General features: G+C 46.8%; 5 protein-coding genes across 5 annotated transcripts; 2 read left to right on the top strand and 3 right to left on the bottom strand.

Annotated features, from left to right (window-relative positions):
• Positions 1 to 1,186: 1,186 nt before the first annotated feature.
• On the top strand, positions 1,187 to 3,193 carry PtrM4_076520 (Zn(II)2Cys6 transcriptional activator; the record flags this gene model as incomplete). Its single annotated transcript, XM_001940617.2, has 3 exons — positions 1,187 to 1,914; positions 1,970 to 2,247; positions 2,301 to 3,193. 3 exons carry the CDS (start codon positions 1,187 to 1,189, stop codon positions 3,191 to 3,193), a joined length of 1,899 nt encoding a protein of 632 aa, XP_001940652.2.
• Positions 3,194 to 3,978: 785 nt separating this feature from the next.
• PtrM4_076530 (PhoA, Alkaline phosphatase) lies at positions 3,979 to 5,829 on the bottom strand (the record flags this gene model as incomplete). Its single annotated transcript, XM_001940618.2, has 2 exons — positions 3,979 to 4,586; positions 4,641 to 5,829. The coding sequence occupies 2 exons, from the start codon at positions 5,827 to 5,829 to the stop codon at positions 3,979 to 3,981; spliced, it is 1,797 nt and encodes a 598-aa protein (XP_001940653.1).
• Positions 5,830 to 6,325: 496 nt separating this feature from the next.
• Positions 6,326 to 7,479, bottom strand: PtrM4_076540 (RPC34, DNA-directed RNA polymerase III, subunit C34; the record flags this gene model as incomplete). The annotated part of the gene is made up of 2 exons (XM_001940619.1): positions 6,326 to 7,133; positions 7,199 to 7,479. The coding sequence occupies 2 exons, from the start codon at positions 7,477 to 7,479 to the stop codon at positions 6,326 to 6,328; spliced, it is 1,089 nt and encodes a 362-aa protein (XP_001940654.1).
• A 1,205-nt stretch (positions 7,480 to 8,684) lies between these two features.
• On the top strand, positions 8,685 to 10,720 carry PtrM4_076550 (trichothecene efflux pump; the record flags this gene model as incomplete). The annotated part of the gene is made up of 6 exons (XM_066106229.1): positions 8,685 to 8,864; positions 8,911 to 8,936; positions 8,985 to 9,222; positions 9,275 to 9,541; positions 9,589 to 9,975; positions 10,031 to 10,720. 6 exons carry the CDS (start codon positions 8,685 to 8,687, stop codon positions 10,718 to 10,720), a joined length of 1,788 nt encoding a protein of 595 aa, XP_065963167.1.
• Positions 10,721 to 11,119: 399 nt separating this feature from the next.
• PtrM4_076560 (uncharacterized protein) lies at positions 11,120 to 12,937 on the bottom strand (the record flags this gene model as incomplete). Its single annotated transcript, XM_001940621.2, has 1 exon — positions 11,120 to 12,937. The coding sequence occupies one exon, from the start codon at positions 12,935 to 12,937 to the stop codon at positions 11,120 to 11,122; it is 1,818 nt and encodes a 605-aa protein (XP_001940656.2).
• Positions 12,938 to 22,179: the final 9,242 nt, after the last annotated feature.

A 22,179-nucleotide genomic window follows, 5' to 3' on the forward strand; every position in this document is an offset into this window, starting at 1 on the left:
GATATCAAGACGATTTGTGCGTCAGGCGGCCAGGATGTAGCTGAGTAGGGTCATAAATACATCCACAAGCTACGACATGAGGTTCACACGTTCACACCGGGCGGCAGTATGCGGTCGTGTTAATATCAGTCTTGGCGATTCACTGTGTTGATTTACTTGGCAGTGACGTGCACGAGCGAACGATTGCCGTATACATGCACATATGACGTGAATGACTAACACTTTACATACTCTCTTAGTGACATTCGTAGACTTGAGACGTGGACATGAGCAAGTCAATGAAGTTGAGAAAGCAAAAGGGCAGGCCGATGGACATGGCCAAAACAAGGCCCTAGAGCCGCGTTTTGTAGCCGGCTCCCAAGCCGTGATTGGTGACGGCTGGCCATTTCTGACAAGCTTGCCCGCGCGCAAGAGCCCACAAATTGGCGGCTCGCTGCGGGTGCTTGTAGATGGCGAGCTGGGTCGCGACGCGCATGATCAAGTCGTCTTTTTTTTCGCGGCAGCGGAATTGGAGCGTTGAGTTTTGGCGCGGCTGATGAAGACTCACTGGAGCTGGCGGCCTCGGACTCTACCAGCGTGACCCCCACTTCTACTCCCCTCTGACTACTTGAATTCCCTGCGATATCGGTCGGCCATGTCAAGCAGCATGCTACCGTCCATGTCGCCGACGACGCCAGGACTAACCGGCCTTTCGCATCCCTTCGCAAGTCCAAACAGTACCCACACGCGAGGTTTCAAACGCTCCGCCTCGAGCGACGACGACGACAACGGCGATGGGGACACGCGACCTTCCTCTTCGTCGCGGCGCAGTACCGCGGTGAAGCGCGCATGCAACGAGTGCCGGCAGCAAAAGGTAAGCATTCAGTGTTTAAGCAAGTGAGGGAATGCAAGCAGCAGCGCAAGTTGGCGCGAACAACAGAGAAACTCGGCCTGGGTGTTGCACGCGCCCGCTTCTGCTCCATGGCCATCAGTGTATTCGCGGTGACAGTGATTCAGCACAAAGATTGCTCGTGCATGCTACAGCCACCACCGACGTCTCATAGCCCCGCTAACAGTGCTTTTGCAGCTCAAGTGTAACGTCCAGCAAGATCCCTTTATCAGTTGCGCGCGATGCCAGAAGCAGAACCTCCGATGCGTTATCCAGCCCAATTTCAAGCGCGTCGGCAAGCGCAACCGCAATGCCGAGATGGAAAAGGAAATGGAGTACCTCCGCGAGAGGCTGGCCATGTACGAGGGCCAGTCGACGCCGAACCAGCCCGTCTTGAATGCGCCCCAGCAAGTCTCGGACAGCCACAGCCACAGCTTCACTCCCAGCACCATGCCCAAGGTTGAAGATGACGCATTCCTGCAAACTCAGCACACACAAGTCGCTGCTACTTCTCTCCTAGACCTACGCAGTGGATCGCCCATGTTCTTTTCGCTTGGTGCGGGTGAAGTACGGCTTGGACACAGCGAGATCAACGAACTCTTCGCCGAGTATTTCCAACTATACCATCCATTCCTACCCTTCTTGGACCAGGTACGGTCACCCGATGAGTATTATTCGCAGGACCACAGGCTGCTGTTCTGGGCCATAGTTGCTGTTGCCGCACGACGATACGCACCCCGTCCATCTTTACTGAAGGAACTCGCCAAACCGTTGAGCGATCTTATATGGGATTCGATAAGAAACCAGCCAAACCACCACGTAGTCAAAGCTTTGTGTCTATTATGCACTTGGCCACTGCCGGCGGAGCGTACAGTGACGGATCCAACCTTTATCCTATGCGGTGCCATGATGCAGGTGGCCATGCAAATCGGCCTACATCAACCCACTCACCCCGATGATTTCTCTCGCACCAGAATGCGGCTGCGTCGGGAAGATATACACGATCGCCTGCGGACATGGGCCGTCTGTAATATCGTAGCTCAAACGTAAGTGGAACTGATGTAATCCCCCCCTCCCCCACTTAGGACTGACATGCGCCAGAGTATCGACAGGAAACGGGCAGCCTTCCATCACACTTTACGATTCGACCCTCGACTTCAAAATAGACGATGAAGAGCACATGCGCATCATACCACCTACTCTGTTTGTGCGTTTGCGCCAGGAGATGGCAGCAAGCAGGATTAACAAGCTCTTGTACTCGGTGAACAGCCACCGGTTTGCCGAAGGCGCTGCTATCAGCTATATGAGTCTTGAAGCAGACCGTTTGAAGGAAGAGCGCCTCAAAGAGCAGAGTAGCTCTCTGGATGGCGTAGATACCGGTATGAATGATTGACATCTCATTGTCGTTGTTGGTTTGCTGACTGAATTGTAGATCTTGAGGAACTCTACCACTTTGCGGTATCACTCCACCTTCACTTATACTCGTTCTTCAATCCAGAGGCTCGGCTTGAAAGACGTGACGATCTGGTCGCTTTGTACTTTGCAGCCACCGCCTATCTCGAGCGCGTCTTCAAACTACAGCGCGATGGCAAACTACCCCATGTTCCATATTACGTCATGCAGATGGCTCTCGCGGCCGGCTTTGCACTACTCAAGCTTCTCAACTCTGATTTTGCTAGCAAACTGCCCGCAGACAAAGGTCGGCGATTTGTCCTACAAACTGTCGATGCGCTAAGAAAGGCAAAGGTGTGGTCCAACGACCTACTGGATCGATTTGCTGAAGTTCTAGCCCAATTATGGAAAGAGAGCTCACGTGGACGCAGTCTGCATAGTCTCTCGCAATCGCCATCACTCAACTCCAATTCGGGTATGAATAGCATGTTCAACCACCACAACCAACAACAGCTTCACCAGCAACAAAGTGACAGAAGAGACAGCACTGGCATGTTCGAGGACCCCCTTGGTCTCATCATCCGTAGTCGGATGAGTATGAGTGTGTTGTTTGACTGTGCATGGCGCTGGCGAGAAGCGCAGGTCAACGGCGCAGCTGAGCAGCTTGAAAACACAGTCATGACGAACCCCACCAATCCAGACTCTTCGACAAACTCTACACCGCCGCCCGGCGTTGTCATGGAAGGCCCAGAGCATACGACGCTTCCCAATTTCAACCCTCAAATCAGTACGCTGAGCATGCCCCTCCCTCTCACTAACGGCATGGCAAGTGCAAATAGCTTCGAAATGTTTGATTCCGTATCTTGGCTGTTGGATACGCAGCCAGATTGGACTTATGGCAGTGGGACCTTTGGAAACGACTTTGGCGTCTAGATACCGCCTCCAACGTTTGCCCTGCATGATACCCATTTTTAGCAAAAGTTCTAGAGCCGTATACATGACTGTGCAGTCATGATCGGCGCTGTAAATAGCCTCTTAATACCTTTCACCATTTTTGTGCCTGGTCGCCTTTGACGTGATCGGTACAGGATCCCCATGGGCCTTGGCTTCAGGTCGGTTTTAGATCCCATCCTTTCTTATCTAGCGTGGCGTTTAATGGTTACGGGATGAGCGGGTCATCTGCCTCCAACCATAGTATGTAGAGTTTGCTATGAGGAACAGGCGTGGCTGCTAGGGTAGCTAATGTATTTGATGTTGAAGAGACAGCAGGCCCAACTCGAAATCAAGTCCAGTTTGCCTTTGCTCGAATGTGCATAATTCTAATTAGTACATCAGGCTGAGACTTGCGACATTCCGTTTTAGAGACTATGCACATGGGTGTCATAAAATACTGGGCAGTGTGGCTAAGCGCCCATTAGACATGTCTGGCGACTACAGGGGCTTTTTTACACTAGTATGTTCAGTGTTTTAATGACACCCGGGTATATGCGAGAAGCGGTGGGCTAAAGATGCATCACGTGAAACTAGCAGCGCATGCTGATACGGTAACAAGAAATTGATTGTAAATCCAGCATAGCAAAACGCCGTGCTAGTAGTCTCATCCCTATGTGTAAAAACAGCCTGAGAATATCCTAGCAAGAAACCAAAACGCCATTCGGAGCAATCCAGCAGACAAAATCGCTAAATGATATCAGTGCAAATGTATACGCCCTGTTAACTCAATGCCCGCATCCACAATCGTCACCATGCACTGAGCCCAGATTTCTCTTCTTGTGATCCCCCGAGTAACTCGCCAAATGCGTCTGTCCATCTAACCTCTCTCCGTCGACGGGCACCTTTCCAATCCAGCTAATCTCGGTATCATTGACCATCTGCACCATGAAGCCCTTGCCCTTTTGCAAAAGTTCCTTGGTAATCGCCTCCACATCCACAGCCAAGTAGTCGCGGAGGAAATCGCCAACTTCAGTATTCTCGTGGTTACCCACAAGCGCGGAAGCAGCTTTGGGATCCGACGAGTAGATATTCACGTCTGCGCCGCTGTGGCCGTGTGTCGACCAGCCGGTTTGACTGCGCCGCGACATCATGTCTGCGTATTGGTATAGAGCTGTGTCGGGCGTCTTGACCAGGTTCTGCACTTCTTCGTCGGTATAGTCGTTGATGCCGAGTCCGGTGCTAATGGAGTCCCGGACGAAGTCGGCTTTTTGATCAGGCGTGGGACCGCTCAGAAGGTGTTTGGCGTACAGGAGGGCGAGGCGTTCGGCGGAGTGAGAGGCGTTTGCGAGCGGAGAGGGGTACCATGCGTACTCTGGGTAGGACGTGTGAAGTTCTAGGGAAAGGGTTAGTACGTTTGATTACAAGGAGAGGCTAGTGGTATACTCACGGCGCGCAACAGCCAGACCACCCGTCTCGTGGTCCGATGTAGATACCATGACCGTCTGTGTCTTTTCGCGCTTGATGAAGTCGAGTACGCTGTTGAAGGCTCGGTCGTAGGCAAGTACTTCGTGCACTTGGGCTGCAGGGTCATTGTGGTGGCCTGCATGGTCGATTCTCGAGCCTTCAATCATTAGGAAGAAACCCTTGTCACTGTCCCGCGTAGCATCACTCAGAGCGCGCATGGCCGCCTCGGCCATCTCGTGCAGACTGGGGTAGATATCGTTCTCGTTGCGACGGTCAATTTCATACGGAATGTCTGTATCGGCGAAGAGTCCCAGCATGGGCATGTCAACATTCGCTCCCTGCTTGAGCTTGTTGAAACCAGCGCGGTCAGAGATGTAGCTGAAGCCATTCTTCTTGGCCAAGCCAATGACGTCCTTGCCGTCTGCACGACAGCTCGAGTCAATGGTCGAGTTGGGAAGGAAGTGGCATCTTCCGCCGCCAAACATGAGATCCACAACACGGCCCAGCGGATGTTCTCCGATCATCTGCTCGGCAATACGGTCCTCCTCTGAGCGCATGTTGACATGTGCCGCAAAGCATGCAGGTGTTGCATCTGTGATGCGTGTCGTGACCACGAGCCCCGTCATGTAACCAGCCTTCTTGGCTGCTTCCAATACGGTGCCACATGGCTCATGGTCAGGTGTGACTGAGATGGCTCCATTGTAGCTCTTCTGTGCGCATGAAAAGGCTGTCGCACCGGCTGCGGAATCGGTAATGAGCGAGGAAGAGCTGCGTGTGCGCGACTGGCCGATGAGATGTTGGTCGATGACCAGCTGCTCACTGAACGGCGCACCGTTCTTGAATTGCATATAAGACCGTGTAAGGGATAGTGACGTGGGACCCATGCCATCTGAGACCATGAAAATCAGGTTCCTCTTCCCGCTCGCCTTGGGCGTTTGGGAGTCGGCGTTGGACTGCTGGAAGATGACGGCGAGGATGACGACGGCGGCGGTTGCGATGACAGCCCATACAAAAAGGCCTATCTCGCGCCAGAACTTCCATGGCCGCGATCCGCCCTTCTCTGTGTGTCCAGTGCGACGGCCGGTAAGAAGGGCGTCTTCCTCTGCCATGTCGCGATCCCCGCTTATGTCCGAGGAGGCGCGGTTGGAAAGGAGTGGGCGAGCGCCGGACATGGTGGGCGTTTGTAGTGAACCTAGACGCTCTGAAGCGAAACTCTGGGATGATAAAGGAGTGTGTGGCTATACTAGGAGCGCATGGTATTAATGGTTGGTATCACTGTACAGATAGGGTGTTGAGGAAGCCATGACCGACACTGCGCCGGCTGATCGACCTTGGCACGAAACTCTGGCGGGAACGTGCACCTTGCCATGCCTGGATGTGGGTGTGGACACTAGCGTGTTCTGCATACATAGCAGACATACACCTGCGTGTAAGCACCTAATAGGCGTGTTTGGCGACTACAGTGGCATTGATACACTAGTAGGTCAAGTAATTCATGATACCCAGGTGCATACATTCAAGCTTGTAAATAGTGAAAACAACAAATCTCAATGATGAAGCATTTCAAACAAGCCGAGGCTCGTAGCGAGATACAAGATGGCAGATGTGACGTGGGTCACTCATGCGCATATCCACCCAAACGCCGACGCTATGCATACATACTTCCAACTAATACTCCTCCGACTCGGTGTCCAACCACTGGCCAAAGTACACGCAAGTTCGCGCGGAGATTTCTCCCTCGTCCCCACACTGATCAAAAACTGGACAGTTGCCGCAAGGAGCGTCCACAAATCCGTTGTAGACCTTTGTGTTAGTCGCCTTCAGCACTGTCCGATAGTTTGTGCCCGATGTCTTCTCCAGTCGATCCTCAGCCACCATCATCTCCAATAACTGCTCCATGTCCTCTTCCCGGACCGTCTTAGCTTTGATAAGTTCCTTGCCGTTCAGCCATTCGGCTACAGATGCAGCAGTCGGGTAGTGTGGCTTATGTCGATGGACGATTCTGAAGGCATTCGGGTCTCTGGGTGGCTTGTAGGACCTGACTGCCGGCGCTTCCTCGATGTCCCGTACCGCATCCAGGGCTGACGCCTTCTTCTGAGCAATCGCGACTGACCTGTCGTAGTCGTTCCAATTACCTGGTACTTTGATGCACGTCTCATGTTCCACATACTGTGCCACGGCACCCGAGATGGTTTCAATCAGAGCAGTGTCAAATTCACCGTCGGTTTGCCATGGTCCACCCGCAATGTCCTCTGACGGCTTCAAGTGCTTGAGCAAGTACATCTTCCGGTTTGGATACTTGACACTCATGACTGACTGCACCAAGTCCTTTGATTCCAGGCTCTTTAGACATTTTGTCAGCGTCTGCTGCGTCACATTTGTCTTGTTTCGTAGCGCTTTCGACCAGATGCCGTCAGCCTGGACTTGATCGATGTGGTGATAGAGGAGGCGTTCGTCGGGCGTCAAACGGCGTAACCTGATAATCAACCAAGGGTTAGAATGCTAACGTGAGAGTTTGGTAGGGTCACTGGCAAGACATACTTGTCGGCATCTTCTCTTGTTCGCAACTTCCAGCATGGGTCACCCTCGAACGTCATTAGCTTCAAGAGATGGCGGTCGCAAAGCTCGCGGAGGAGGACTGTGAGCTCTGCCATGGTGTTTGCAACATTCATGTTGGACAGATCGCGCTGGAAGAAGATCTGCCCAGTAGGTCGTTGAGCACACTTCTCGTACAGAGCATCGGCGGGGCTGAGGACTGCGTCGACCGATGTTTCGGCCATCTCTTCTTTTACCGCTGGCGAGGGCACCTCTGCTGAAGACATGCTATGTGCGAAAATGGTTGGAGTTGTGTCACCGTTCGATCATGTGAGAGTGAGAGTGAGTGCAAGAGTGCAAGCGCAAGTGCAAAGGGTCGCGCCTGCCCGCACTCTCAGTCGCGACGGGCTGCTGCGTTACTAGAACTTTTTGGTGGGGAACCGCGGCCGCCGACCGTGTGGCCAATCACGACCTTTTGACCTCCAGCACATGTCGCCCTATCACGTGTTTTTGGCCCAGTTTGGAGCCACAACTCCACTCCTGATGCTTTGTTTGGCGCCAGCTTGTCATCACGATATAGATGAAATGGTTGATCCGGACGTTTTCCATGACAAGGAATTGCTGTTGGCTTGTGTCTAATGGCACCCTTCAACTCCACATGTGAGTATCGCGGTTGCTTGATGACTCCCAAAGTCTTGTTGTAATGTGATTATGATGATGATCCTTCTAATCCCTCTTGACCCTTCATGCTTACGCTTGTGTACACAGCTTTTACCCTGCTGACTTTGGGCTTTGCACTTGAAGCTCTAGCCACTAACCATATCATTCTTGAATATGTGGTCATATTACATCTGGCATGTTTAATGCAATCTTCGGCGGCATCACTCCCTGCTCCCCATTCTCCATGGGGACACGCAAATGCGGGGAATACCAGCGCCCATCGCTTGCATGTGCACAGGGGTACTCAAACCCAAACTTCTGGACACGGCACCCGAGAACGCTGGTTGTTCCGGGTAATGATTGTCGAACGGGAACAAGCTATCCAACCCGGCAAAACGTTAGACTTGACTCTCGGATACCTTCACCCGGTCACCGTCAGCAAACACCTCCAAGTTTACCCGCCCATCATTTCCCACACTTCCCACACCTACCGCTCCCACCTTGCCATGACAAAGCAGACGGAGACTTATGAATCTCACTTTTCGGTAGTCTGCGGATACCACAGACCTATCAGGCATGTTAGGCTTTCTCCAACGTCCAACACGAGGTGAACATTACTCTCGAAAGCTTGCCGTTGTTCATGTGCATGACCGTGTTACCCGGCTATTTCCCCCAGAACGTGGCGTCTGGGGTCCCCAGGTTTGCAAGGGCGCATTGATTAGTGCGCCATTGCTCCATGATAGAGATATAGTACAACTCTGCGACGACCCGGACCTTTCAGTTTTGTTATCTCGCATCTTCATCTGCCATGCAGATGATTGAACACTCAATCATGGCCGATCAAAAGCAATACACAGAAGAAACTATCCGCAACAGCAGCATCACACAAGAACATACTTCGCTCAGTCATGGACTTCACCACGACCATGTTGCTGAAGAGGCCTTGGGTGGGCACAGAGCTGATCTGGGCAAGTCATACTTTACAAGCTTTAATTTCATCGGTACTGTTATTGTATGTTATAGCGGTTGTGGCCCTGACATCAACTCACATCAGACAGGCTACATGCCTAGCACAGATATCGGGGTAGGTGCACATAAAGCAAATACCAAGGAAACCACTGACGACTTTCAGATACTTGGGATGGGTTCTACCAGCTAATACCTTGAGTCTCATCAACGCCTCCATCGGGCCGTCGCCAAACATCATTTGGGTCAGCATCTCGTGGACTGCCGGATTTGCCATTGGCTTTACGCTGGTTGGACGATTATCGGACATATTCGGCCGTAGATGGTTCTTCATCTGCTCATCCCTGTTTGGGCTTATTGGGAACATCATTGGATCAAGCGCACAAAGTATCAACATGTTAATCGTGAGTAAGACGAATTCCGGGGCTGTGACTAGTGCTCACGATGCAATTGTAGGCCACCAATTCCATCAATGGCCTAGCTGCTGCTGGCCAGCTATCATTCCACATCATCCTTGGCGAACTTGTTCCGAACGCACTCAGAGGTCCAGTGAATGCATTCGTGCTGTTCACCTCTGTTCCATTCGCCGTATTTGGTCCTCCGGTTGCCCGCTCTCTGTACCAAACCACTGCTCTGCAGTGGCGATGGTGTTACATTTTGGGCTGTATCGTCAATGTACTCGCTATGGTCTTGTACTTTTTCTTCTATTTCCCACCAACATATGTAAGCCAGAAAAGCCTTCAGCACTGATGACTCAGCTAACAGCAAAGGAAATGCTCCACGTTGGTGGCAAGTCTAAATTGAGACAACTCAAGACCCTGGACTGGATGGGGATTTTTCTCTTTTCAACTGGCCTTGTCGTTTTCCTGATTGGCATGAACTGGGGCGGCTCTGCATATCCGTGGAAGAGCGGGCACGTGCTAGGAGCACTTTTCTCTGGATTCGCCACCATGGTTGCTTTTTGCTTCTGGGAAGCCTATGCGCCGGGTCTGGAATATCCACTGATTCCCTTGCGTCTATTCAGAAATGTTCAATACGATGCCAATGTCGCATGTGCTAGCTTGGCGGCCATCGTCTACTACGCCAACACGGTCATATGGCCTACGATGGTCTCTTCGCTCTTTACGACTGACATTACAAGAATTGGGTGGCTCTCGGTAAGTGCTGGGCTGAAGCGAGTTTTCGGAATTAATTGTAGCTAAAACCTTCCAGTGTGCTGTTGGTGGCGGTCTACTCTTGGGACAGATACTTGGTGGCGCCGGTGTCCGATACCTCCCTCGCATGAAGGTTCAGATGACGGTTGCAGCAGTCTTTACCACAGCCTTTGTTGCCGCCGTCTCGGCTTCCAACCACAATACAGAACAGCGAACGACCGCCTTTTTGTTGATTGGCACCATCGCTGCAGGCTACATTGAGAATCTCACTCTCTCTAGTACAGCGTATCTCTGGGACCCAGCGGATATCGGGTTAGTCACTGGCGTCATGGGTGCCATTCGTACAGGCCTTTCCGCAATCGCGACGAGCATGTATTCATCCATCTTGACTACTGAAGCTTCAAAGTATATCCCGCAAAAGGTCATACCTGCTGCGCTGGCTGCCGGGCTTCCGGAGGCCTCTATACCGGAACTTCTGTCTAGCATTTCTCTCGGTGACTTCACTGCTGTTCCCGGAATTACCCCCAATATTGTTGCAGCAACGGGAGACGCTGTCAAAGCTGCGTACGCACTGTCTTTTAGGACCATCTACCTTTGTACTCTGCCATTTGGCGTACTACTCATTGCTGCTGCGCTACTTTCTCCAAATGTGGAGCCCTACCTGACCGATGAAGTGGCAAGGAAGATGCACGATAGGACAGAAGAGAAGAAGGATCAGGTAGTGAAGAAGGAGTTTGTCGACGCTTAGCCTGTGTTACCAATCAGAGTTTTGAATTGCTACTAAAAAAAAACCCTCGAAGTCACGATTTGTATCATCGATTCGGCTTAACTAATGCCTACCACATGAATCTTTGGACTTATCCTGTTATCAAATCTCGGTGACATAGGCTCGGTGACATAGGCTACCTGACAGATACAATGCGAATTAACCCCTCTATTCTAGTTCAAACAGGCATATCTGGAGCCTACAAAGAGTTTTGTATACTAGGATAAGAAGTATCTTACGTTACCCAGGCGATTGCTATGTCTTCAGTTTCAGTGACTATGATGCTATACTAGAGCGTGCCACACGCGCGGTAGGACGACGAGAGTGCGGGAAGAAGGAAAAATGTTATCAAGACTAAGAAATATACTACAGAAGGTGCTATCAAAGCTTTGCTTTCGGCATTCTTAGCGCTGGATGCCTGTCGTTAATCTTGGGCAGCTTATCGCTCCATGTCCTCCCATTCCTCATGAACACACGCCTCCAATCAGTAGGATTCAAGGGCGCCTGAGCCCATCTTCTCCCTCTCTTCGCCCCCACCTTCGCCCGCTTTCCTTCTGCAATTCCACTAGCAGCTGCAACCTTCTTTCCCCTCTCCGCACCGAAATTACTAGGTATAGCTTGGCTAAACTCTTTCGCACTGACTTCGAGCAGCGCTTCTGTGTCGGATTTAATACGGTCCGCAAGCAGACGCACAGAAGACTCTGCGCAATGCGAGTCATCACGGCGTTGCCAGTATTCCAGGAACCGATACGCGTGCCCTAGCATACCGCACATGGCACCTGCTGAATGCAGAAAGTGACCATTGCCAAATGAGTCACCCGCCACGACGGCATTTGTTGCGACGCGAGCATTGGTTCCAATGCGCTCGACAAGACTGAAGGGTTTGGGGCCATAAACCATGCTCACGCGGCGGAGCTCGTCAGTCGGGATCTCGAGAACAAGCGAAGCTTGCGAGATGTAGTAGTCGTACAGCAAGATTTGGTAGCTTGCAAAGTATTCGGCAGATTCTTTGCTTGTATGCTCGCCCACCAGCCCACGCTCGATGGGACACAAGGATACAAACTCAGGCACTTCAACAATGAGCCACGACACTCGGGGATCACCCTCATGACCAACAGCTATTTGACGCACCCAGGACTCATTCCCATGTTGATCGAACTCGGAAGCGATGCGGCGGCGCAAGCGCCCGTCGACCAGGATGTTGAACTGCCCAGCGACAAAGTCTGCTTGTGCTACTTTCGGACCTTGACCATCACCATGGTCTACTTCCACATCATGCTGTTGGAATCCCAACTGCTCCGCTTCACGGCAATTTATGCCTGTTGCAAAGCTACAGAGTTCGGGAACGCCAAGGTCAATGAAGTTGCTTCCTGGAGTACGGATCCGTTGGAGATCATTAATATACTGAAGCTCCATAACTTCTTCAATGCGTATGCTTATCTTGCCGCACGGCAGGTGCACTAGACCGCTTCCGTCCTGAACTACGCGATGCTTAGTGAACAGACGACACCTAGGGGTTCTTTCGGCCGCGAGGTCAATCTTCTCAAGCGCCTCGAGATATCGGCGGAGGAGTAACTGGATAGAAAACGCAGCGGCCTGCCACGTTGAAGGTCCATCAAGCACTTCTGCCATATTGGTCCGTATCTTGCTCGGATCCGGATGAGTCGGAATAGTCGGAGGCGGAACCGTGGTAACTGTGCGATGTGGCTTTCCATTCTTCCAGCGATCATCAATATACTCGATGTTGTGGATGTCGCCAGTCATGTGATGTGATCTGTCATAGCCTTCGATGATTGCTCCCGGTATTATGTCCCGAGACTTGGTCGACTTGTGGTAGAACAGGTCAGCTAGTTTGAGGAGTGACCCATCAAGTCTCTTTGGGAGGATATCCGCCCCGTAACGGTCCATCATCATCCTATCAATGAGCCCCAGCTGGTGGTACATGTCTTCGCGTATGTTCCAATGTACTCCCAGGAATGGATCACCACGCAAATCGACGCCGACTGCACGACGGCCCATGGCTATGGCCCACAACATGGCCAGCATGTTTGTGCCCCCAAGCCCGATCGCAACAAAGTCGGCATCTTTGACTCCTGAGAGTGTTGTTGACCGACTGCCGCCTGGAATAGTGGTGTTTTGAGTCCGCTCCTGGGCCAGATACTTGGTTGTAGAGTACGAGTTGCTGTTGGGAGAAGCCATTTGGAAGGTATAATAAGCTGGTGTTCTCTGCAGGTGGAGCGCTTGTCATCGAGTCAGCCTGCGGTGGCAAGTAATAAATTCAAATGCATGGGAAATGTAGCTAATTACTATCCTACCCACAAAAGGACGCACGCCCGTTAAGTAACGCCCTGAAATGCTCCATTGGTCCGGTTTTCTCGTATCCTAGCAAGCGCCATTCCTCCAGGATGCCATCATGCAAGCTTATGTGGCATTTCCAGTAACTGCATTAGTCGTCCCATAACTGGACATAGTCGCATGTACCGTGAATTAATCATGAGAGGTGCCGGTTCGGCCTACTGCTTTCCCAGTCAGTACCATCAATGCCAGGAATCGGAATCTGAGGCGATGCTCTAACATAGCACCGATACTCGTTACACGGCATGGTGGCATTAGTGCCGTAACTGATGCCTCGTACCAAAATGTCTGGCAAGTCCACGTTGTACGGCTTCGTCTGTGTCTCGGCTGAGATGCCAGGCTGCTGTAGTTAAAAACGCGCGCAAGTCGATCGTCCGACGACCTGTGAGTGCTATTGCCAATGACCCGTACAATACCTGTGTCTCTCCCACATCATCCAATTGTCCATTGTTAACTGGTCCTGTCCTATCGGTCGCGTGTTCCACATTTTTTGGTCGTATTGTAACCCCGCCTCGAGTCGACGTGTCTTTATCTGGTTTATTCCAGTGGTATCGAGAACCCCGCAGCTCTCCACCTCTAAAATCAGAGAATTTTGCGTGAGCCGCCCGGACATTTTGACCACTGCAGGAGAGGGCGCTTCCGACCGAGCAAAAAATGCAGGCGCGTGGAATCGATGCGGCGTTCGGATAGATTGTGGTGCATTGCAGAAGGATGCAGCAGCGTCGCCCTACAGAAAGCCACGATATGTTGCTGTGGGTCAGGACTAAAGACACGCGAAGCAATGAGTATCGATAAGGAAACTACCGCGAGCTGGCCTAGGATGAAATCTGTTTGGTTGTTGTCGCGATAGGCTATTGAACAAGTGATCACCAATTCGCTGGCACAGCAGGTGACTGTCGCATCTCAAGATTTCGTGTGCGGCCTAACGTGTTCCACCACCGAGTGCACGGCCCCACCGAATGCATGAACTTAGCATCCACGCCCACCGCAAATATGAGGCTATATAGCCACCCACAATAGCTATTATCACGGGATTTTGTAGTGTTAAGTTTCTGTAATATAGAGAAGTATATTAGGAGCTTTATATTACATAAGGAGCTTTATAGGTAGCTTAATTAGCTAGCCGCGTTAGGTAAGCTGTAGAGCAGCCTCATTAATAACATAAGTAATCTTATCTACTTTAACGATCTCCGTAGCTTTAGCAGGCTTAAGGCTTTACCTCTTAACGTACCTCACGGGTTGGCGAGACACCCAGGTTAGTGAGACACTTTTGCTAAGCCCTCACCAAACTCTACCTTCCTACGCAATGCCTCAACAACAACACTAGATAGAGCCTTCTAATAAACGTCAGATACAGACTGCCCTTTAAGCTCTTAAATAAGACGCGACATTCTCCCTACGACGCGCTGCAGCTATCTATAACGTCTCTCTAGTAACTCTAGGTTATCGACGCGCTAGACGACCTTTACAAGCAGATTGCTAGCCTAAATTAATACATCTAACTAAGATTAAGGAGGGCGTAGTTATTACGCGCGGATTTCCTCCTAGGCTCGCAGCTGTAGCTAATATAGCTAATTCCCTGCGCGTAAAGTACAATCTAGGCTAAGTTAGCTTAAACTAGCCTAGTATGTAGGCTAAGAGCCGCCCTAAGCTTATAATGAAGTTTAATCGCAAGTACGATTACAAGAGAGCGCTTTGCGAGGATCTAGAGGTTATCTAAGGCTAGTTTAGCCTGGTAGCTAATATAAAAGCTAAGTATAGTATCTAGAATAAAGACACGTATAACCTCAATAAATCAGGCTTTATAATAGGTTAGATATTAACTAGAGCAGTTATTATAGCTTTAGAGAGACGAGGACAGCTAAAGGTAGTATAGCAAGGCAATAGGAAGTGGATAATAGTTATCTAAGGCATTAACGCGACAGGGTAGGCTATTGTAAGGGGCTACGCTCAGGGAGCAATCGCACAGGTATACTGGAGTTGTATTCGATGGGGAAGAGAACTACAAGCTATCTCGTGCTACAGGTTATTCAGAGAGCGGCTCGGAATAATCTTCTGCCTATGGACTGTGCGGATGGTCTGAGCGTCGTTCAGACCGAGATATCATCGAGGATTCACCAACTGGGCTCTAGCCCATCACAGCTATTCTACCCTTTATTATCTTTAAGGGCCGCTATTACCTCTCTGCCTAGTATAAGGAGAATAGCCTACCCTATAATTAGGTTATTACAGTCTCTAAGAACAGCTAGACTATAAATAAGCTTAGCCTATAGTAGTTAAAGCACTTTAATAAGCATATAAAGAAGAGGATCGTTAGTAGCTACTAACTACATATAATTAATAGCTATAAGAGCTATAACTCGCTTAAATTCTAGTAATACTATAAGTAGAATAAGATTATTACTATCTATATACCTCCGCACTTATCGCACCTCTTATAGCCTCTTAATATAGGTTATTTTACTCCTTTAAAGAAGGCGTATAGGCGCTAAGTCGAAGATCTTATACGTAACTAGATTGCTTATATTACGAAACTTAAGTTTCTACTATGCTTTATAGGCGCCTATAATGCAGCAATTACTCCTAGTAATATCTAAGGAGGGTTTTAAGGCGCTAGATTAGTCCTATTTAACCTAGAACGGGTTATAATAGCCCTTGACGTCTGGCTATGTACTCTATTATTACTACCTATGAGCAACTCGCCCTAGCAGTCGCAAATCCCTAGCAATACCCTAGAATTAGGGTCGCAATGAATGCTAGTAAAGTGGAGGATTTAGAGGCATATAGATAGCTCACTAATAAATATTATTAAGTAATTTAAACAAACACCTTACTAAAGGCGCAGCATTAATAGCGCATAAGCTAGTACTAGCCTAAAAGGAGATTACTAAGCTTTAAGCGGCTAATAAGGCTGCTACGCAACGTAGATTATATAAAAGAAAGCAGATTTAGGTAAAAGGGTCTATAATAGTAGAGGATGGCTAGCGTAAGACTACTCTACAGGAGCTTAGGGCGCGTAGTAATAGGAAGAAGCTAAAGACACGTGTGCGCGCTAAAGGAGGTGAGCTAACTTAAAGGTGATGCAGATGGTGTAATTAGGTTAGTTATAACGCGCGTACGTGTAAGCAAGCAGCAGAAGTAGAGTCTAAATAATATCTTGTGTTGTATTATAGTATACTAGGCTAAAGTAGGCTATTTTGCGCTAGAATAGAGGTGGTTTTGGTGAGGGCTTGGCAAAAGTGTCTCGCTAACCTGGGTGTCTCGCCAACCTGTGAGGTACGTTATCTTTTAAAATTAATTTAATATCGCTTTAGAGTTATTTGTTAAGCTACTTAACGTACCACACGGGTTAATCGGACGCCCGGGTGAGTCGGTTACGATGCTAACACCCTGCCAAAGTCAGTACTATATACGACAGTAAAGCGTAGTTTAGGATAGTAGTTAAGGATTGTTGAAAGCTAATCTATTTAGAAACTATCTCTACTTCTTACTTAACATGCCCCACTATCGAAATGCGCACGAAATACAGCAATCCATGTTCGCATGCGAACAACTCAACACCACAACAAGCTATCTACGCGTTTAATAGCTAGAATTAATCCTCTACTTCTACTGCTTCTTTCTTGCATGCGCGCTTGTTATGTTCTGCCTCGCCGCAGTTCTTGCAGCGTCGAATACCTCCTGCACTACCACCTACGCGCACCCTCTCCTGACGCCTCTCTACCTCTAACTGGATCTTAACATCCCTTTGCTCAACTATATCTGCATCTGCCTGCGATAGGGTCCCTCCCTTCTAGATTCGCTTTTTCTTGCGCTTTTTACGTTCAGATGCTGCCTAGTTTACCTCCTTAAGGTTAGCTATTCTAGCCTTAAGGAACGTGTGTAAGTGCACCTTTAAAGTTAATCCCTTTTTAACCTACAACACTATCTTAATAATAGAATTAGGTAATATTTCTTTGCAATCTGTTATCCTCTTAATAATTAGCGTTGTTTAAGCCTCTAGCTCCTAGGCGTTACTTAGTGTTTTAGGTGCCTAAGGGGTAGGCCCTAGTGTAGGTAGTTTTAGCGTACGAGGCTGTACTTTAAGCCTAGATAACACTACATCTAGGTTATGTAGGACTAAGTTAGTTGCTCGAAAGCTTAATAAGATGTTATTCTTTAAGAACGCCTTGTTATATGTTAGCTTAAAGGTAGCTAGGAATGCTTTCTTATTAATGTTATAAATGTAGCTGTCTACTAAGCCCCTAACTTCCTTCTTATACGCCTGCTTTAGTGGGGTAAAATAACCTACATTAAGTAGCTGTAGGATGTGCGATGAGTGTAGAGGCATATAGAGGGTGATAATATTGCTTTCCTTATATAGATCCTAGAAGGCGAGCGACGTATAGCTCTTATAGCTATTAATAATAAGTAGCTAGTAACTACCTACTATGTAAGCCTCTATATGCTAGATAAAGTGCTGTAGCTATGTAAGACTAAGCTCGTTTATTGTCTAGCTATTCTTACTAACTCCTATCCTTTAATCTTTAGGGTTATAATACTAGGCCTAGTTATAGTTCCTTAACTTAAAGATGAAAAAAGGTAGGATAGACTACCCTATCGCGTTAATGCTAGCAATTAGCGTTGCCTACTCATAATTACTAGGCTAAATACTAAGTAGCTTAAGACGTCTCTTAGAGGCTGTTACTACCTTAGTAGACCCTCTTACGCCTATCTAGAAGCTTGTCTTAATAAAATTATAGACGTCTTTATCTAGAATTCTATACTTAGCCTTAACGTTGTGTATAAGATTAAACTAAGGCCTAATAATAGCTAGGTCGCTGTAGAGGACTCTCTAGTAATCACGCTATCTTATTACCTAAGATTTAATTTTAGGTCTTCGGCGTATAAGCCTATAGGTCTAGTTTTCTCCAACCTAGCTTCTACTACGTGTAGCTAGTAGTTGGTTAGCTATTTCTCGCACATAGTTAAGCGTAGGGGCGAAGCCTTGCGTGTTAAGCTTCCTTATATATTATATAGTCGCCTCCTCTTTATGTCTCTAGAGTTTTAATTAGTTAGGTTGAGTATCGCGTCGTGAAGCCTTCCTAGCGCGTCGATTGCGGAGAGTGCTTTTATGTATATCGTAGCGATGCGCGGCTTGTCGCCAGGTAAGCGACGCGTTAGATTTCATATCTTAGATAGCCTAGATAACTCTATCTTTAGTAGAAAGCAGTTTAAGATTTAGTAGTTGAGACATTGTAATAGAGAGTTGAAAGTGGTGGGGGCTTGGCAGAGTGCGCATTTCGATGGTGTGCGCATCTCGATAGTGGGGCACGTTACATATTCGCGTATCATGCCTAGTCTCAATGCAGCGTCCACAGCGCCTTTAAGAGGGCTCGCCTACCTTAGCGCGCACCCTCTTACTCGCCTTTTTCCTATTACTACGTGCCCTAAACTCATTTAGGCTCGTTAGTTAAAGACTGTCTTTAATAGTCAGAGTTCTCTTCTTCTATGCTTACCTTCTTTTAGGCGATTTTTACAGCGTGGCTGTGATGAGCTAGAGCCCAGTTGGTGAATCCTCGATGATATCTCGGTCCGAACGACGCTCAGACCATCCGCACAGTCCATAGGCAGAAGATTATTCCGAACCGCTCTCTGAATAACCTTTAGCACGAGATAGCTTGTAGTTCTCTTCCCTATTAAATACAACTCTAGTATACCTATGCGACAGGTCCCTAATCATAGCCCCTTATATTTTTTATTTAATCCTAATTAACAGAGCCTTGCTATAAGACTATGTTAACTTATTGCGCGTTAATTCTCTTAACCGCTACTTTAACGTACGAGTAGATTAATCCGCCGCACGAGATTAGTGTTGCTTAAGGGCACACAAGGCCCTTAGACAATAAGTAGGCACAAGCTATTATAAGATAGCTAGCCTAGGACTACAGCATTATAGGACGCTTAGTTAAACGCTCTACTAGTCTCGCGAGACGACTAGGGTAAACAAATATTAGTTAGCTAGTAGACTCTAAGCTGTGTCGCTAAACATCGTTTAGCAAAGCCCTACGCGATACCTTAATAGTACTAAAGTGTAGATCCTGCTACCTTTAAAAGACATTATAAGAGGGTAAGCGATAGTAGTTAAAGCTCTATTAGTCTTTAAAAGATCAAAGAATAGGTAATAACCTTTCGCTATAACTAAATTATATTTATAAGTAAGTATCATTAGAAGTCTTATTAGTCTTCTATAGAAGAGGTATAGACTATAATACTTAGCTAAAGTAACAGCTAAAAGGAAATTATGAGCGTAAGAATTAGTTCTAAAAGTCGCTACTTATAACATCTACTAAGAGTCGTTTAAAAAAGCCTTACTATTAAGAGTAAGTAAGAAAAAAGCCCTACTAGTTCCTTACTATTGAGGAGTAGGCTATAGAGAGACTACCTATACGAGTTAATTAATATGATAGTTGGGATTACACCGATCAGATTCGTTCAAGAGTGGGATCATTGATTGCTCTAAGGATCAGAAAGATCAGACGGCTGGTCCAGTATTTGTACATAATAGATCAGTCTCTTGGCACGGATCCGGAGTTTCAAAGACCCGATCCGATCACATGATCATCCGACGTCTAATATCAAGTCCATTTCCGCGACACACCCCCTAGTCCGACGCTGTCTCAAAAAGTCGGACTGCTATTCGCATGAGTCGGATCACTCATCGTGGTGCACCTCTATCTTTTTGATCCTCTATAAGTCTGCTACTAACCGGCGCGCCCCTCTATAGGCATAAAAGCTGCTCCTCTAGTCGCTCTCGACCATCACACCTTATTTCTTCGAGCTTTTTTAAAAAATATGCCTACTATACAATTATGAGTTCTCCTTTCGATTCCTATAAAATGCTCGAAAAACAAGTGCTCACAGCTAGTATATGCGGCTGCCTAGTTCCTTCTAGTAGCTTTAACTAGTCTTTTAAAATAGATTAATTACTAACTATATAGCGGTCTAAAAAGTCCTCCTAGATAGGCTAAATTATTCTATACCTTCTACTCCTATATATAGAAACCAGCTAAAAAATAACATCTATATTAGTTTATATCCTATTTATAAGTCCTTTAGTAGTCAAGCAGTTTTCTTATATTTTAAAAACTTTATAAGGTTCGTAGTAATAATTAATAATCCTTACGCTATAAATAGCTAGAGAGTATTTATTATACTAAAAGCTAGTTAGTGAGCATTACACTAGCAGCGCTAAGAGCGTTACCCCCGCTAGGCTAGCGCTAATCCCTAATATTAATACCTATAGCTTAGTCCTTTGCTTAGCTACTCTATGTTTTCTACTCTACTATTATAACAATCCTTACTATCGCCTTTACTTTGTACTATTACTTCCTTTACATTCCCGCATAGCACACTCTCCACTCTTATCGCCTTCGTTCTCCTTCGCTCTCTCTACTTGTCTTTGTCGTCGCCGCTCTAGTTATAGTAAGTTTAAGTAGCTACTCAGTAGTAAGTAAGTAAGATACTGACATGTCGAAACGCAAAAAGACTAATCTTTGAGCGTTACGGCTAGAGAATATATATATTTCTGCGACATAACAAAATATAGCTTAGGACTACTCGTAGTAAGGCTACTTAACGAGCTAATACTAAGTATGCTTATAACTCTAAGATCGCTGCCTATAGTAGCTTACGTTTAGCTAGCGCTCTATATTCTACTACTAGTAATCGCTCTAGGCCTAAGTCTCGTCGCTGTACTACCTCTTTAATTAATAATAATATAAGCCTATTTTCCCGCTCGTCTATTAAGAAGTAATATAACTCCAAAGCTAGTACTTCTTATAAGTTTACTTATAAGCGCTGCGTTAAGTAGTAGGCTTTAAATAATAGTAATAGGCTTTATTATAATTAAGCTAATAGTAAGAGTAGTTACTATAAGGCCTATAGGAGCTATATATATACTTTAGTATAAGTTTTGCGCTTAGTCTTTAATCTTAATTAGATTAGCTAATACTATTCCTGGCGACGAGTTAATCGCTAGTAACGTTTACGCTGCTATAAAGTAAGCCATACGTAAGTAGCGTAAGGACGCTCCCTCTATAAGTAATACTCTAGTTAATTAATAGCTTATATATAGCTAATAAGGTTATCTAGCATATTATTAAAAAGTGCTATAATATTATTTTTAAGATAATCTAGAAGCGTAATAACTGTATTAAGTCTAAGCGTCGATCTGCTTACACTTCTAAGAAGGCCCCTGTGTCTAACAATAATAATATTAATTTATTTCTAAGGAGGAGGATGTTAATTTTAATATTAATAAATACTATACCCACTGTTCTTAGAAAGAAGAGGACTATATTAATTTCTCTAGCGAGGCTAGTTATAATACGCCTACTCGTATAGCGAGCATCTTTCGCTAGGATAAGTATAATCCTTTTCTTAATTATAAGCCTTTTACTAGTCCTTCGTCTACTTAAAAGTCTTAGTATCTTACTATTCCTAATCGCGCTGCTGTTCATCCTAAGTGTATTTAAGACTTTACTAATTATATTAGTAAGATAACTATTAAGTTTACTAAGAAGCTTAAGCGTAATAAAGCTTAGATTCTTTTTATCTCATTGATCTCTTACTTCTTCTTAAGTACGCCTCGCTAATAACGTATTCGAGCTAACTAAGGCCTTTAGCTTTAAGCATTATGTAGTAGTTTTCTTAATTAGACTAGTTTCTTTAAATAATACTGTATTAATTAGCGATCTATTGTTTTGCATCTTAAAGATTAAGTTATAACTTATACTTCTTAAACTATTATTAGGTTAACAACTTGATAAGACTATTAGCTAGCGTTAAGCTAGTCTCTAGATATTCTACATACAATAATCCCTTTACGTGCTCTTATCTAAGCTACATATTCTAAATATGTATATATTACAGTCTTATTATAATCCGCTTATTTTTCCTAATAACTAGCTTAGTTATTTATTAATTATTATACCAGATCTTTTCAAAGTCTCTGAGATTAAGGGTTAGTTCTTTAAAGAAGCGCTTAAGTACTATAGCCTCCTTAGCTATATGTTAAAGAGTAAGGAGCTTAGCTTTAGTAGTTA

The sequence above is a fragment of the Pyrenophora tritici-repentis genome, chromosome 3 (assembly GCF_003171515.1).
Source record: "Pyrenophora tritici-repentis strain M4 chromosome 3, whole genome shotgun sequence".
Taxonomy (NCBI): domain Eukaryota; kingdom Fungi; phylum Ascomycota; class Dothideomycetes; order Pleosporales; family Pleosporaceae; genus Pyrenophora; species Pyrenophora tritici-repentis.